The following is a 15,606-nucleotide window of genomic DNA, read 5'->3' on the forward strand; positions in this document are numbered from 1 at the left end:
ATCAAAAAAAATAAAATTAAAATCAGTCAGATATACCAAGTCAAAGAGAAGTATATTCATCTTTCTTTAATATCATGTCTCAGTGCAGCAACAAAAATTAATGGTCCAAAGTACAGGGCCTTGGGTATAATTCTATAATTCTAAATTTGCATCTCAGAGTTGACTTTGCAAATTTTTGGCATTCCAGAAAATGGTTGTTACTCACAAACATGTGAGGGACTGCAGAGGTCCCACACTTTGGTTACCAGGGAGAAAGGTAATTTTTCGTGCTCTCCGTACACAAAAGTGTCAAGGCAACTGGCAGGTTACAAGTGCCAGGAGCACAAGGGAGAACAGACACAACACATGAACATGAGTTTCACTAATGTGCAGTTAACTTCATATCAATTTATTGTTCATGAATTAATGGATTCACAGTCATTAATTTAATTTTCAGCTAAACAATGGTGGGAGTGGAGAAGTGCTCTTCTCCAGTCTTCTCTTGGGTTTATGCAGATGCTGACTGTGGCTGGAGTGTAAACCCAGTACCTTTTCTTCACATAGGCACCTTCAGCACAGTTTACTATCCTTGCTGCCTACAGCAGGAGGAGGAATGAAGTTTACGTAGATTAGGGTGCTTTTTTCCCCTCTCTATAGTATTTTTGCTTTGGGAAGAAGTAATTTCTGTTCAGTTCAGGGGTAGACCCTTGATTTACCTGGCAACTCCACTGTCACATGGTACTGAGTAGGTGACATGCAGTCCTTTCACTTTTCCAGAAATGCTCAGAAAGAGGGGTTCAATCATGTCTTCTATGCTACAGGAAAGGGCAAGGTCTTTCAGCTCACCCTGAAAGGAAAAGAGTCAAGTTTCCTTGTGAATGAAGCAAATATCACAGAGGAAAGGCAGCCTCATTAGGAAATTTATTTAGAAAACATGTATAAACTTCACTGGACTAAAACCAGAACTACAATAAAATTGTGAAAAGTTTTACTGAATTGTTTTAAGTGCATTTTCTGCCAGCATCAGTTTTGCTTAGAAGGCAGTACCAAGGTAAACATCTGTGGCTATTTCTTGGCTTTGTACCTGTCTATACAGTCTATAAGCCTAAAACTGCTCCATTAGTGATTTTTAACACACTTCCTATACTGCAAGTGTTGAAGCTCCAAGCATTAATCACTTTTAGTCATGCTTAAATAATCTTCCAAAACCAAAGTTTTATTTCTACTTGGCTTTAAAGCAGGACTTGTAGGATGAATTAAGTGGCCCAGTTACACTAGTACTCTGGTTAATTCAACACTATTATTCTTTTTTGCCTTATCAATACGTGAATCAGTGCATCCTGCATAATGTAATAGACTGGGATTCAGCTCCAGATTTAGGCTTCTAAATGTAACTCCCTAAATGTGAGCCCTGGAGTTCATCTATAAAGGTGAACTCCAAATATGAGCTCTAAATATCTGCTGATTCATTAATGGTACTTAGGCATCTAGCTCACCTTTCTTATAGGTGGCTCAGATGGCATCCAGTTCCCCAGCCATATGCAGAAGTGCCCTTTCAGTTGCCCAACATGTCCTGCTGAGCTTCCAGCTTTCCATGAAGAAGGCTCAAGTTTACTGGGATCCTATGCCACATATGCCAGACATACATGGGTATCCAAGATCTGCTAGGGCATCTCTGATTGTACTGAATAAATGAAACTTGGGTCTCCAGAGGCTGTAATGGGAACTAGTACACCATACCTATAGGAAGCTCCTTTATTTACTTGCATTACATCAGCTGTTTGAATACCCCTATAAAGTCTATGGCTGAATTCCTGAAGTTTGCAAACTCTGCAGGCTACACCCTATTTTGCAGACTCTTAGTCCCACCAGCCCCTTTTAACTTTTCAAATATAAAAATGTCATGAGCCCAGTTGCATTCAGAAAACCAAATGTATACTATATATGCCAGTCTGCTCCATTTCATTTGGAATAATCCAAAGCGAGGATCTGTATGCTCCAAGACAAGTGATAAGCATTAAGAGTAATTGAATAGGCATTCCAGGACAAAAGAAAACAAGAACAGCTGAAAACAAAGAGGCAGGGTAGAAAAATCACACACTATGTGGACTGCTTTAATTCTTGCCTTCAGCAATGGTGCCTCTAAAGCAAAGCAAATTCAGAGATATTGTACAGAAAAAAAAAAGAGCATTATTTTTTGTATATAAAAATCCTTCCTTTTGCCAGATGGACGCGAGATGAGAATGCCAGTGTTGCTATTTTGGTAAAACTGCATCAGTTTTTAACTTACCATGATGTTAGCTGACAGCTCTATGCAGAATTCTTTTTCTTCATTTGGGCCTAAGGTGCCACTGGCTGGCAGGACAGTGGCGGAGCAGAAAGCTGCCTGACTTCCAATGAGCTGCCAAACAGAAAGGACAGACATTCAGCTAACTCTGATTCTTTCAGATTTTCTCTTCAGATCAAAAAGGACTATAAAGACAGAGTTATTCTCAGGTTTAGGTCACTTTTAGGTAGCAACACATACAGTTTGTTGAGGCTTGCTTTACAATTCCCCCACGGTTGGTAAGACCCTCATGCCTACATTCATTCCAAATTACTTCAGGTGCCCAACTGAGGCATCTGGGCTGGGAGCACTGTCATTCCTCTCACGGTCACAAGCCTTTCCAGGGTGAAGTCAGCATATCTGGTATTGGAGCAGAATCTGAGGTGCCCCATCTCTCTCCACTGACTACAGAGGTGGCCTAAAGAGTCAGTCCTGGGATTGGCACCTTCCCTAAGTGACTAACTGCACATGGCATGAATCCAGGGGTTCAACTTGGCTGCTCACACATGAACATTGGATACCACGTAAAATACTGTGGATATCCCTGCAGCTGTTCCAAAATGTTTTCCTGTAGGTCCTGTATCATCCACATGCTCTGTTAGGACCCCTTGGGCACCTGAGGACATCTTGGATGGCACTGAATGCTTTTATGTAGGCAACTGAGCTGAACCCTGGATGTCAGAGTAGATCTGAATGACCAAGGCACTGACAGTAGGACTCAGCTTACAGGCTAGTCACCCAAGTGTATGTGTAGTAGGTGTCAACATACCATCGTAGCCAACAGACATGCAGGTTAGTTGTACTAGAAAGCATTCTGCAGACCAAAGTAGGTGTCCATTTTAAGAGGAGACGAATGCTTCTCTGGACTCCATTGACTGTATAGATGGGGTAGGATTCAGCTGCCTAAACACAGGTACAGAGTGTAGCCAAGCCATACATGCATGGCTGGCTGGTGTGACAGGACTTACAAGAGACCACACTTCTTGAGTGACACCTGGAGGTCAGGAATAACACTCTACAGCACCCAAAACAACACTAGACTCATATATTCTGGTGACTGACTTGCTGCTCAGATTTCCATTGACTGAAAAGAGAATTCAGACCATAGGTTACATACTGACATTAAATTTAGGGGTCCTAATCTGTAAGCTGAATCCCACCCAGAATGTGAAATTTAATCAATATTCATACCCAATTCAAAAGCACCATTGTTTCTTTGCTCTACTAAATTAAATACAAACCCTAAACTGCCACGGTACTTGTTTAATACTCTGGTGGCTTACATCCTATTTCCCCTTACATCTCTGCCCACCCATTCTCCTGGGGATGATCCACAGACAGTAAGAGCATATTGACATCAACTGGTAGTTAATCTTCTCATAAAGGCTGGTCTCAAGTTGAAGTTCTGCTCATAAGCCAGTAAAAAGCAATCACTACTCAAAACATACATCAGAAAAGCCTTTAAGAGCAGTTATTATTTGTATTTTGATAGAAATTGCAATTTCCATCCCTGCTGTATGCTTCATCCATTAGAAGTGCATTTACCTTTCCCCATAAGTATTTTGCTGGCAGCAGTGTCTGGTTAAAAAGTTTGCTGGTTGCTTTGGCAGGAACTCCAGAATAAATTTCACTGAATACTAGATGACTAGACATCAGGCACGCTTGGGGGGTCTGAACTTCAACAAAAACAGGAAGATGACTGGAAATAAACACACAGATGGTCTATTGTTATCGTTAATGAAATGCACTAGACATACAGCAGCACGCTGGAAAGAATGATGATTATGTTTATTTAGCAATATTAGCGATCGGATAGTTCATTGATAGGTTACACAACCCCACTCTGAGTTCCTGCTACGTATTTTTGTTTTAGGAGATAAAACTACCTGAAGTGAAAATCACATGTGAATCTCAGGAAAAAACAAAGCAGGGCACCACTTTTCCCCCTTACCTTGCTTGTCCATTTTCTACCTCTAGTTCTAATACTGTCTGGAGACGCTGGCACAGCAGTGATGTGAACTGAACTGACACACTGCATATACCCAAAGGAGGTATTTCTCCAGCAGATGGTTGAATGGTAAAGGGAGATACCTAGGAGAGGAGAGAGGAAACAGAAATTTCTTTGATGTCTGCAAAGCAAGTGTAGAATACTGAAGCCACACAATCTAATTAGGACTTGCCTGTGTCTAGTTTTTCCTCAGACATGTCCTTTCTCTCTGCCCCTAGAGTCCCACCTGGGCTGATTTCAGTAAGCACAGTGCTAGCTTTGTGAAAACCTGGCTAGACAAGGAGGCAGCACTTTGCTTCTATGGGGACAGCTAATAAAAAGGCAATGACCTAAGAGAATGGTAGTCAGAGCCAAGGGCATAACAGGTACGCCTGTGCACGAAATGAGGGAGAATGTGAAGGAGAAGCAGCCAGCAGTAGTAGCAGTGTCTCCTCCCACACGGAGGGGCTGAGCAGCAGCTATGCAATGTGCCACAAGTTGAGGAGATTCTTGGACAGAAGGTCAAGGAAGGAGGGCTGGAGGAGTGAAACAGGAAGAGCACCAGTGTGGGGTGGGGACTGGAGAGGTTCAGGAAAGGAAAGGGGTAGCTCTTATGCAGGAGGAATGGAGCACTTTATCTATATCTTCACTGGGATATGAACAGGCTCTGGGATGACAAATTCAAGAGATTAAGTCTAAAATCTCTCTTGGGTTCAGGAATTTGTTGGGAATGGCAGGGGACAGAGGAATAACAGTGAGATGTAAGGGCTTGAAGACTGTGAGCACAGGGTCTCCTCCAGGGCACCCCTATCCCTAATCAAGTACTTCTGATTAGAATTGTTCTGGGGAAAAGGGATAGACACACACACACAACTGTTTTGCAAGGCTGCCATACCCACCACTCATAAATCTTTTTTTTTGCCATCAACTTTCACTCAAAGTTGGTGAGATATCTACATGATATGTAGAAAAGAAAACAAAGCTCAAGAACTCATGGGGATACAGTACAACTTCGTGCAGGCTTCCATCTCCTGATGGTCAACAGAAAGTTCCTGCTTAACAAGCTCCTCTCTCCTTTGCAAAACTGACAGTCTGTCCAGAAAAACAGAACATCTGAACAGCAATGAGACCAATTTTGCTGTGAAACAAGTGAACTCAGTTTCCTGCATGGGTAATTATCTAAAGAGCCCTACAGGCAGAATTTGGCCTTTTATTACAACAAAAAGCACTTAGCCCAGAGTCCAGATTTCCTCACTTCCCTTTAATGCATAACACCAAGGACAAATCTAGCTACAAATCCGACTGTGAGCCACAAATAATCAAAATAAGTATTTTGCCACCTTTTCCTTTTTTTAATTTTAGGAATATGTGATGGTTTACAGATAGCAGCTCTCACTTAATTCTTTGCCACCAGTATCACCTCCAACCTGCTTTAGTTATTTCATATGAAATAGTGGAAGGAGCTCTGAAGTCAAAGACTGGAATGGACTGCATTTGACACATCACAGTCTAGATAATACTAAACAATAGCTTTGGTATTCATTGTGGTAAGAAGTTCACAGAATCACAGAATCATCTAGGTTGGAAAGGACCTTGAAGATCATCTAGTCCAACCATTAACCTAGCATCGGCGGTTTCCAACTACACCATATCCCTAAGCACTATGTCGACCCGACTCTTAGACACCTCCAGGGATGGGGACTCCCTGGGCAGCCCATTCCAACACCTAACAACCCATTCTGTAAAGAAATGCTTCCTAATATCCAGTCTAAACCTTCCCTGGCACAACTTGAGGCCATTACCTCTTGTCTTATCGCTTATTACTTGGTTAAAGAGGTTCATCCCCAGCTCTCTGCAACCTCCTTTCAGGGAGTTGTAGAGGGCAATGAGTTATCCCCTCAGCCTCCTCTTCTCCAGACTAAACAACCCCAGTTCCCTCAGCCGCTCCTCATACGACATGTGCTCCAGACCCTTCACCAGCTTCGTTGCCCTTCTCTGGACACGCTCGAGTAATTCAATGTCCTTTTTGAAGTGAGAGGCCCAAAACTGAACACAGTAATCGAGGTGCGGCCTCACCAGTGCCAAGTACAGGGGCAAGATCACTTCCCTGTCCCTGCTTGCCACGCTATTTCTGATACAGGCCAGGATGCCATTGGCCTTCTTGGCCACCTGGGCACACTGCTGGCTCATGTTCAGCCGGCTGTCAATCCACACCCCCAGGTCTCTCTCTGACTGGCAGCTCTCCAGCCACTCCTCCCCAAGCCTGTAGCACTGCTGGGGGTTGTTGTGGCCCAAGTGCAGCACCCGGCATTTGGCCTTATTGAAGTTCATACAGTTGGCCTTAGCCCATCGCTCCAGCCTGTCCAGATCTCTCTGCAGAGCCTCCCTACCCTCGAGCCGATCAACACTCCCACACAGCTTGGTGTCATCTGCAAACTTACTGAGGGTGCACTCGATCCCCTCGTCTAGATCATCAATAAAGATGTTAAACAGGAGTGGCCCCAAAACCGAGCCCTGAGGGACACCACTTGTGACCGGCCGCCAACTGGATTTAACTCCATTCACCACAACTCTTTGGGCCCGGCCATCCAGACAGTTTTTTACCCAGCAAAGCATGCGATCATCCAAGCCTCGAGCAGCCCATTTTTCCAGGAGAATGCTGTGGGAAACGGTGTCAAAGGCCTTACTGAAGTCGAGGTAAACTACATCCACAGCCTTTCCCTCATCCAATAAGCAGGTCGCCCTGTCGTAGAAGGAGATCAGGTTTGTCAAGCAGGACCTGCCTTTCATAAACCCATGCTGACTGGGCCTGATCATCTGGTTGTCCTGCATGTGTTGTGTGATGGTACTCTGGATGAGCTGCTCCATCAGCTTCCCAGGCACCGAAGTCAAGCTGGCAGGCCTGTAATTTCCCGGATCATCCTTCCGACCCTTCTTATATATGGGCATCACATTGGCCAATTTCCAATCTGTCGGGACCTCCCCGGTCAGCCAGGACTGCTGGTAAATGATGGAAAGCGGCTTGGCGATCACCCCAGCCAGCTCCTTCAGCACCCTCAGGTGTATCCCATCCGGTCCCATAGACCTGTGTGTGTCTATGTGATGCAGTAGGTCACTGACTGTCTCCTGGATTGCAGGGGGGTCGTTCTCCCAGTCTCTGTCCTCTGGCTGAGGAGGCTGGATTCCCTCAATACAACTAGTCTTGTTATTAAAGACTGAGGCAAAGAAGGCATTAAGCACCTCAGCCTTCTCCTCATCACTTGTTACCATGTTTGCTCCCGCATCCAGCAGGGAATGGATACTCTCCCTGGTCTTTCTTTTGCTGTTGACATACTTATAGAAACATTTCTTGTTATCCTTGATTGCTGAAGCCAGGGTAATTTCCAGCTGGGCTTTAGACCTCCTGATTTCTGCCCTGCATAGCCTCACAGCCTCTTTGTAATCACTGTGAGTGGCTAGCCCCTTCTTCCAAAGGCTGTAAACTCTCCTTTTCTCCCTGAGTTGCAACCAAAGCTCCCTGTTCAGCCAGGGGGGTCTTCTCTGTCGCCGGCTTCTCTTACAGCATCTGGGGACTGCCTGTTCCTGAGCCATTAACACTTCCTTCTTAAAGAGTGCCCAGCCTTCCTGGACCCCTATACCCTTCAGGATCGTCTCCCAAGGTATCCTTTCAAGCAGGTGCCTAAACAAGACAAAGTCAGCCCTTTTGAAGTCCAGGATGTCAGTTCTGTTTAGCACTCTCCTGGCCTCTCTAAGAATAGAGAACTCTATTATTTCATGATCGCTGTGCCCTAGTCGTCCTCCGACCGCCACATCATCCACCAGTCCTTCTCTGTTCACAAAGAGGAGATCCAGCAGGGCACCTTCTCTGGTTGGTTCTCTCACCAGTTGCGTCAGGAAGTTGTCTCCCACACATTCCAGGAATCTCTAGGACTGGTCCTGCTCTGCTGTGTTGTATTTCCAGCAGATGTCTGGGAAGTTAAAGTCTCCCACAAGGGCAAGCGATCGTGAAATTTCTCCTAAATACCTATAGAATATTTCATCCACCTCTCTGTCCTGGGTGGATGGCCTATAGTAGACTCCTACTACAACATCTGCCCTGTTAGCCTTCCCCCTGATTCTAACGCAAAGACATTCTACCCTGTCTTCACTACACTTGTGCTCAAGACAATCATAACAGTCCCTAACATACAGCGCCACCCCACCACCTCTCTTTCCTTGTCTGTCCCTTCTAAAGAGCTTGTAGCCCTCAACAGGTGCACTCCAGTCATGGGAGACATCCCATCATGTTTCTGTAATAGCCACAACATCATAATTTTCCTGTTTCATCATGGTTTCAAGCTCCTCCTGTTTGTTACCCATGCTGTGTGCATTGGTATACATGCACTTCAGATGGGCTGGTGTTTTGCCCCCTTCCCCCTTCAAATCTAGTTTAAAGCTCTGTCAATGAGCCCAGCTAACTCCTGCCCCAAGATCCTCTTCCCCCTCTGGGACAGGTGCATTCCATCTAATGCCAAAAGGTCTGGTGCCCTGTATACCAACCCATGATTGAAAAATCCAAAGCCCTGACGGTAACACCAGTCTTGGAGCCACAAGTTCATCTGTTGAGTTCTCCTGTATTCTTTTTCATCCATTCCCCCAACTGAAGGGATGGAGGAGAACAGAATTTGTGCCCCCGACCCCTTAATCACTTTCCCCAAGGACCTGAAATCTCTCTTAATTGTTTTAGGACTTCTCCTAGTAATGTCGTCACTACCTACTTGAAAAACCAGGAGAGGGTAGTAGTCCTTGGGTCTCACTAGAGCGGGGAGTTTTGCCTTGAGGTCCTTGACGCAGGCCCCAGGGAGGCAGCAGACTTCCCTATGAAGTGGGTCCGGTCTGCATATAGGGCCTTCGGTACCCCTCAGAATGGAGTCACCCACTACAATGACTCTCCTGGGGTTCTTTTTAGAACTGGTTTTAATACCTGGTCTAGAATGACCTGGCCTTGGTGGACCTTGGTCTTCCTCCTTGTTTGTCTCATTTCCTTCCTCCTTCTCTTCCTCACTCAAAAGTTCCAGGGCCCCGAATCTATTGTGAAGGGCACCATGGAGGGTGAGGGAGGTCGGGAGAGGATTTTCCTGCCTCCCTGAGCAGGGACCTGTTTCCAGCATCCCCCATCTCTTACGTCCCCTCCTTCTGCCTAGTAGCAAGAGGTTGAGGGATTACCTACCTCGTTTGGAGCCTCCATTTGCTCCTGTTGCTTTAGGGGTGCTAGGGTGTTACTCCACCAATCAAGTTCCCTTTCACACTCCCTAATACTTCTTAATCTCTCGACCTCTTCTTTGAGTTGCACCACCAGGCTGAGCAGGTCATCCAGCTGATCACAGTGCACACAGGTGTTATCACTGGTGCCTTCCAACAGGACTGACAGTCTCAGACACTCCCTGCAGCCCTGAACCTGGACCGCTGCATGTTGGCGTGGCAGTTCCGTCTGGGTCGCCACGTTCTTTCTGGTGGTGGTTTTGACCCAAGTGGAGACCATGGTTCAGTCTACTCGTGGAGGACAATAAGAGAAACTAGTTCAGATAGGCTCTAGAGCCCAGAGATAGACTGCGCCCTGTCTGCTCGCCCTGCCTGCGCGAACTGAAGTTATTTTAGGACACAACTGTGTGTTTCAGAGCTATTGTTTGGAGCCAAAAGGCCCAGTTCAGTAGGTGCTGAGATTCGGTCCAAGATGCTGTTGTGGGTGTGCGGGAAGAATGTTTAGCAGCCTCAATTCTGATAAAGTCTTACCCTTTTAGCAGCTGAAATCACTGTCATACAGGAAATACTCTATGTCTCTTTGGATCAGGCTGGCAGTGAATTTGTAATAAATGGAAATAGAGAAAATTGCAAAGAAGCATTTATTCTCAAAGAACTTGTGCACTTATGGAGCTGTACAGAACCAGTTTCATAAGAAGGCACAGAAATTAGAACTTTTGATATCTGGAATGATTACAACTCCTAAGCATAAGGAAGAAATAGCTAGGGAGGGAGCATAGCCAGCTATAGCAGTGACTTACCTCTTCATTCCTTTCAGCTAGACAGACCTGGCTTTCTTGCATTCTCCATTGTGCTGGCAGCTGACACAGATTTTTAATCTCAAAGGTTCTTAACACACTCTCACCCTGCTTAGTCAAACCTAACCGGAGTGATGGAACATCAATATAAAGAATTGGACCCTAGGACACCAGGAAACAGCTGTCAGAATAGACATTTCTGCCAAAACTTCTTAATTAAAGAAGCATACATTATCTAAGATTAACATTCAGTTTCACAGAGAATAGCAGAAAGCAAATGCATTGCGTGTAACACAGAAAAATTCTTACTGTCATGGGAGTATCAACATTGCCTCAATAGTTACTAGACAGGAAAAATACCTCCTGTTTGTAACTGCTTTTGATTTGTCACGCCTCTAAGAGGCAAAAAGCTTTATATGGAAAATGGCCAGGCCCCACAGTTAGTCATCCCGCAACACTGAACTGTTCCTTACCTTAAAAGCAGCCTCAACGTGCAGCACAACTGGCTCTGGACAGTGTTCAATTTCACACTGCAGGTTACGGCTGATGCACCCAGGTTTGCTTCCAGTAACTGTCAGTTCAAATTCACAGTACTTATTCATATCTAGAAAAGAAGAATTCAGGTCCTGTCTCACCCTTTTGCAATGAAACCACCTGCTGCAAGCCTGTTACTGAAACTCCTGGAACCAAATTAAGTTTCCTGCTGGGTCCAGTGGGTTGGGGATCATGTCTTGTTTTGCAGCTTGCATTATAGTGCTCTGTGACTTTTCTCTTCCACTCATACCAATTTAAATATTTCTGTCATTAACTGATGCTTGCAAGTCACAGAAACTTTACCTATGACGCCAGTATGAGGTTCAACTTCCATGATGTCACAGGCCATGATTTTCTCCCATGTGTACTTGATCAATGATTTGCTGTTATTCCACATCTAAAACAGTTAAAATCAACAAGATGATTAATGTGCTTTAAGGCTTCATAGCAACAAGCCAATTTGCTGAGAGTACTGATGCACTGCAAACCGGGTATTGCAAGTCTTACATCACATACTTTGCAAACTCTAACCATGTTCCGATCACCACTAAATATTATGATGTACTAATATAGCTTGAATCTAACTACAATATGCTCTATCTTCACCTGAATCTTGAAATAAACCAAGCACAGTAGGAGTGGAAAGGCACAGAACTTCATCTAACCTCTGACTTGAACAGTACTAACTCAGCACTATGCACTAGCTACTGCTATTTTCACGATAATGCTGTGTCCTCTCTTTCGTTTCTCCTCTGCCATGTAAAACAAGGACAAAAAGAAGTGGGATTCACCTGTCTGGATTTCAGGTGTCTGCAAAACAGATGCAAGAGCTACCTCTGAACTCATCTCCTAGGATTCTCTGTAATGAAAATAAAGCCAACTAGAGAGTGCTGGGAGTAATGAAACTAATCACCCCCTGGATGCTGCTAACAATCTCTGAGGACTATAAGGAAAGCTTAGCTCAGGTAGCTCAGATGTGGAGATCACACAGGTGAAGGTGTTTTCTAAAACTTGAAGAAGATCCATTAACCATTCTTTCAAATAACATTATCATATTTGAAGCCTTTTAAACTTTTTCCCCATTTTTCAAAAATGTAATGGACCTTCAAACTTAAACTTCTACTCTTTCTTTTGAGAGCAGCCCTTTTTTGCCAAAGGATCTGTTTGTGAGGGAGATGTAAGCTCTTGAAATCTTTGGCCTGCTCTTCAGATCTATTCAGACATTATTTCATAATTACAGCAAATAACTTTGTTCTCTGAAGCACAATTATCTCTAAACACAGTTCAAATGCTTATCTTTTTAAGACTGAAACAACAATTGGAAACTGTGAGGAATGTCATTATATTATCAGTAAGTGACTTAATTACCTATACCACATGTGTAGCTATACTGGATTACTGGAAAGTATAAAATGGCTGTCTTAAGTTGGAAAAGAACTTCTAGGAAGAGAAAGCATAAAACTAAATGCCAAATAGCATTCTAAGAAAAAATGGGAAGACCATTAACTGGGAAATGTCTTCCTGCCTGGCTCTTGCTAGCAGGCCTATTTTCCCCAAGTGAGTCTAAGATCAGAAAGATCCTGATCTATAGTGAGGAGAATGCTGAGTGAGTGGACAATTGCAGCAGCAGTCTGTCCCATAATGGCCAAACAGAAATTATCAGAACCTGCAGGTAAGAATAAGGTCCTGTAAGCTGCAGCATATGTGACTTTTGTGGTTCTTCTGTGCTTGATGTAGTCCTTTGAATAAATAGTGCCTCTGTTCTGAAGTAGTTAAATCATCCATTAGCTATTCCTCCCAACTGGAAAACTTTTACATTACAGGAGTGACAAAGTGATAAGCAACAGGTTAGTGACCCAGAAGAACATTTAGAAGGCTAATACTTTGTGGTATCAAACTTGAGAGGTGGAAAAAGAACAAAGCCTACTGCCTGGAGTGTGGGGCTCAGGAGGCCTGCTAGGGGATTTCAGTACAGACCCTCCTGGAGTCACAGCCTCCTTTAAAAGTATTTAAGAAAAACTAAAATAACATGAATTGTCTGATATTTTCTAATATACCTATGACATCCAGTGATGCAAAGCACATGATATCAATGAAGTCAAAAGCAAACGAACCTTAAATGTTTTCCTGACATTCACACCAATAAAGTTTTCTCCAGGGATGATAATGGCATATGGTTCCAGAAGAAGCTGAAACGGTTCTGTTGATCCTTTAACTTCTATTTCCAGTGCTATTACATCCTCTGCTTTGTATTCTGGGATGTTTTGAAGCATCCCCTCTTTCATTAAGCTTTGGGAGGAAATATGGTAGAATTATTAAGCATTTTAAACTAGTGTTTAAACTGGATCCCATCTTTTAATTGACAGATCAAAACTGAAAATCATCAAAAGTTTTTCAACTACAGATTGCCAGTGTGCAACTACCTCAGGCTGGGGACAATTAAAAACTGAAAAAATTCCAGTGGTTCTTTAAAGTACTCTAGTCATCCCAGTCTGTTCATGAACAAGTATGTAAGTCATAGACTGCTGTGACAAACAGTAATAACAGGAAAACCTGCTGGAAATCTCAGCAGAAAGCCTGGAGAATAAATGGCAAAATGACAGTATTACCTTTTTCCAAGAGAGGTGCAGCTCTAGCTAGGGCTAAGGCATGTTTTCAGACATGAGGGAAGTTCACAGAAACACTCTTTTCACCACTATTAGTTGTGCTGATAAAATCTTTCATAACTGTCAGTCCATCATCACCAGAAAGATAAAGAATCCCAGTAACTTGATGTAATAGCATAGCTAAAATGTGGCTACACATCTTACCAGGAAATAGTTTCTCAGCTTACCAAGGTGATTCTGGGATGTCCCTCAGTACCATCTGAATCACACTGTGATAAGTCTTCAGCTACATGGATGAAGAGAGGATTTTAATCTCAAGTAATCAGTTATGTTGAGGATTAAAAGGATAAGCGATCACCATTGGAGTACTAAGCTCTGATAAACGATATTCAAACCGTAGAGTTACTAAAAGAAAACATATTTGACTGCAAAACATTCAGCCAGATTCTGATCTCATGGTGTATGGTTCCAAGAAAAATACTCATTCTGACATGCCTGTTATTATTTCCCTAGTATATTGCATACTACACACAAGCATCTGCAAAGATTCCCCAAATTAAGCTCAGTACTGCTGTACTAACTTAAAGTTTCTCCTTACTGCTTCAGGGTATTTAGCTTAATTGACCATCACTCTGATTTTGAGTAAAAACCACCATTTTTCTGTCATGGGAAAAGAGGATGCCTTCTATATTCTAATGGAGAAAAAAAAGGAAACATAGAAGCAGGCCTTAAATCTGAAGGGCTTTGCAAAAGACTCATTTGTTTGTAGACAGATATTAATTTAAATGTATATGTTAATTCAATGTATTTTCCTATTAACTAACTAAACTACCTAAAAAACTCAGTCAGTTTCTCTTCAGTACTTATTTGAGGTATTCCTGTGTCTGTCAATCACCACAGCATGAGATATTCCCACTCTTGAGCTTACTTTGGATCAAATTTCTTTAAATACAGTGAGCTCATGCTCCCTATTTACACAGACAGAGGAGCAGAAACTAAGACAACAGTCACTGGTACAGCTGCATTCAAACATTGTCGCATCCCTCTTTACCCACAGCTGCATACCACCATTTCTGTGCCAAAGGTTACTATTATTCCCTTAATTTACGACACAGCTCTTCACAGGACCCATTTCAGCCCAAAAAAGCTACAGCTGGAAACAGTTTAAATAATCACTGTTTGCTAACCAAACTTATTTAGGCTGCAGTAGGTATGGGGCATATCCCCAAAGCAGCTCACGCAGCAGAAGGGGAAGGGTCAGGAGATTGTGAAGGAGCTGGTAGTATGGTGAGGGTGGTAACTTTACCAGCCAGTGCAGCTGCAGCTACAAGAACATGTCCATAGTTTCAGTGTAAAATTAATTGTGTCCAGTCAGTACCAAAAATTACATGAGATCAGAAACCGTCTCACATTTTGCAGTCAAAACATGTTTTCTTTTACTGTCTTTCTACATTTTGAACACTGTTTATCAGAGCATAGTACTAGCTAATAAAATTTAATTTAGAAAGCTGCACAACAAGGATTTTATGACTTGCATAAAAATACACAGTTGGAGTTTGCAGATAGGAAGGAATCCCAAGCCATACCTCCTGTGGAGTGTAAGTGAGAATAAACTCATGATTCGCATGGGGAAGCAAAACTCCCTGCTCAGGATTTAGGGAGAAGGCTGACTCTGTGTCTTGACTGTATTTGAGCTTCATAAAGTCTGCAGTTTCTTCTGGTATTAATGGTTTTTGATTGGGCTTTATTATCTGCCAGTAGAAAGGAAGTTCTGTGTGTCTGCAAAGAGATCAATAAACAACAAAAAAGCTATGATTAAAAAATTTTATATTTTTGAGTAAAATATTGGGAGAAAATTTTCAGTTCCTTTTTCCATGTAGGGAATTCCTCTCTTTAAAAATTACAGGAGTTAAACTTACCAGTCTTTGTGAGCTACAAAGCTGATGAGGCAGCATAGAGTCAGAGTATATAAGTTGTACAAAGAACATGCTAATATATGGAAGTAAATTATATAAATGTGTAAGACATGTTAACAGTATCCAGCTTACTGAATCACACTTCTTTACCCAAACAGCATTCGGTTCTGGCATTATGCACCTGTGGTTTCCAGGCCACAAAACAAACTTCCAGAGATTT

General features: G+C 43.1%; 1 protein-coding gene across 1 annotated transcript in view; it reads right to left on the reverse strand.

Annotated features, from left to right (window-relative positions):
* The window catches only part of DLEC1 (DLEC1 cilia and flagella associated protein), a 42,834-nt gene that overhangs the window by 15,844 nt on the left and 11,384 nt on the right, over positions 1-15,606 (reverse strand). The window contains exons 13-22 of the mRNA XM_074869451.1: positions 15,057-15,249; positions 13,698-13,756; positions 12,979-13,153; positions 11,168-11,261; positions 10,804-10,934; positions 10,334-10,492; positions 4,257-4,396; positions 3,851-4,004; positions 2,270-2,380; positions 696-826 (exon numbers count right to left, since the gene is read on the reverse strand). Of these exons, the coding sequence (XP_074725552.1) occupies positions 696-826; positions 2,270-2,380; positions 3,851-4,004; positions 4,257-4,396; positions 10,334-10,492; positions 10,804-10,934; positions 11,168-11,261; positions 12,979-13,153; positions 13,698-13,756; positions 15,057-15,249 (1,347 nt within the window). The remainder of the gene's footprint in view (positions 1-695; positions 827-2,269; positions 2,381-3,850; positions 4,005-4,256; positions 4,397-10,333; positions 10,493-10,803; positions 10,935-11,167; positions 11,262-12,978; positions 13,154-13,697; positions 13,757-15,056; positions 15,250-15,606) is intronic.

Source organism: Strix uralensis, chromosome 1 (genome assembly GCF_047716275.1).
Source record: "Strix uralensis isolate ZFMK-TIS-50842 chromosome 1, bStrUra1, whole genome shotgun sequence".
NCBI lineage: Eukaryota > Metazoa > Chordata > Aves > Strigiformes > Strigidae > Strix > Strix uralensis.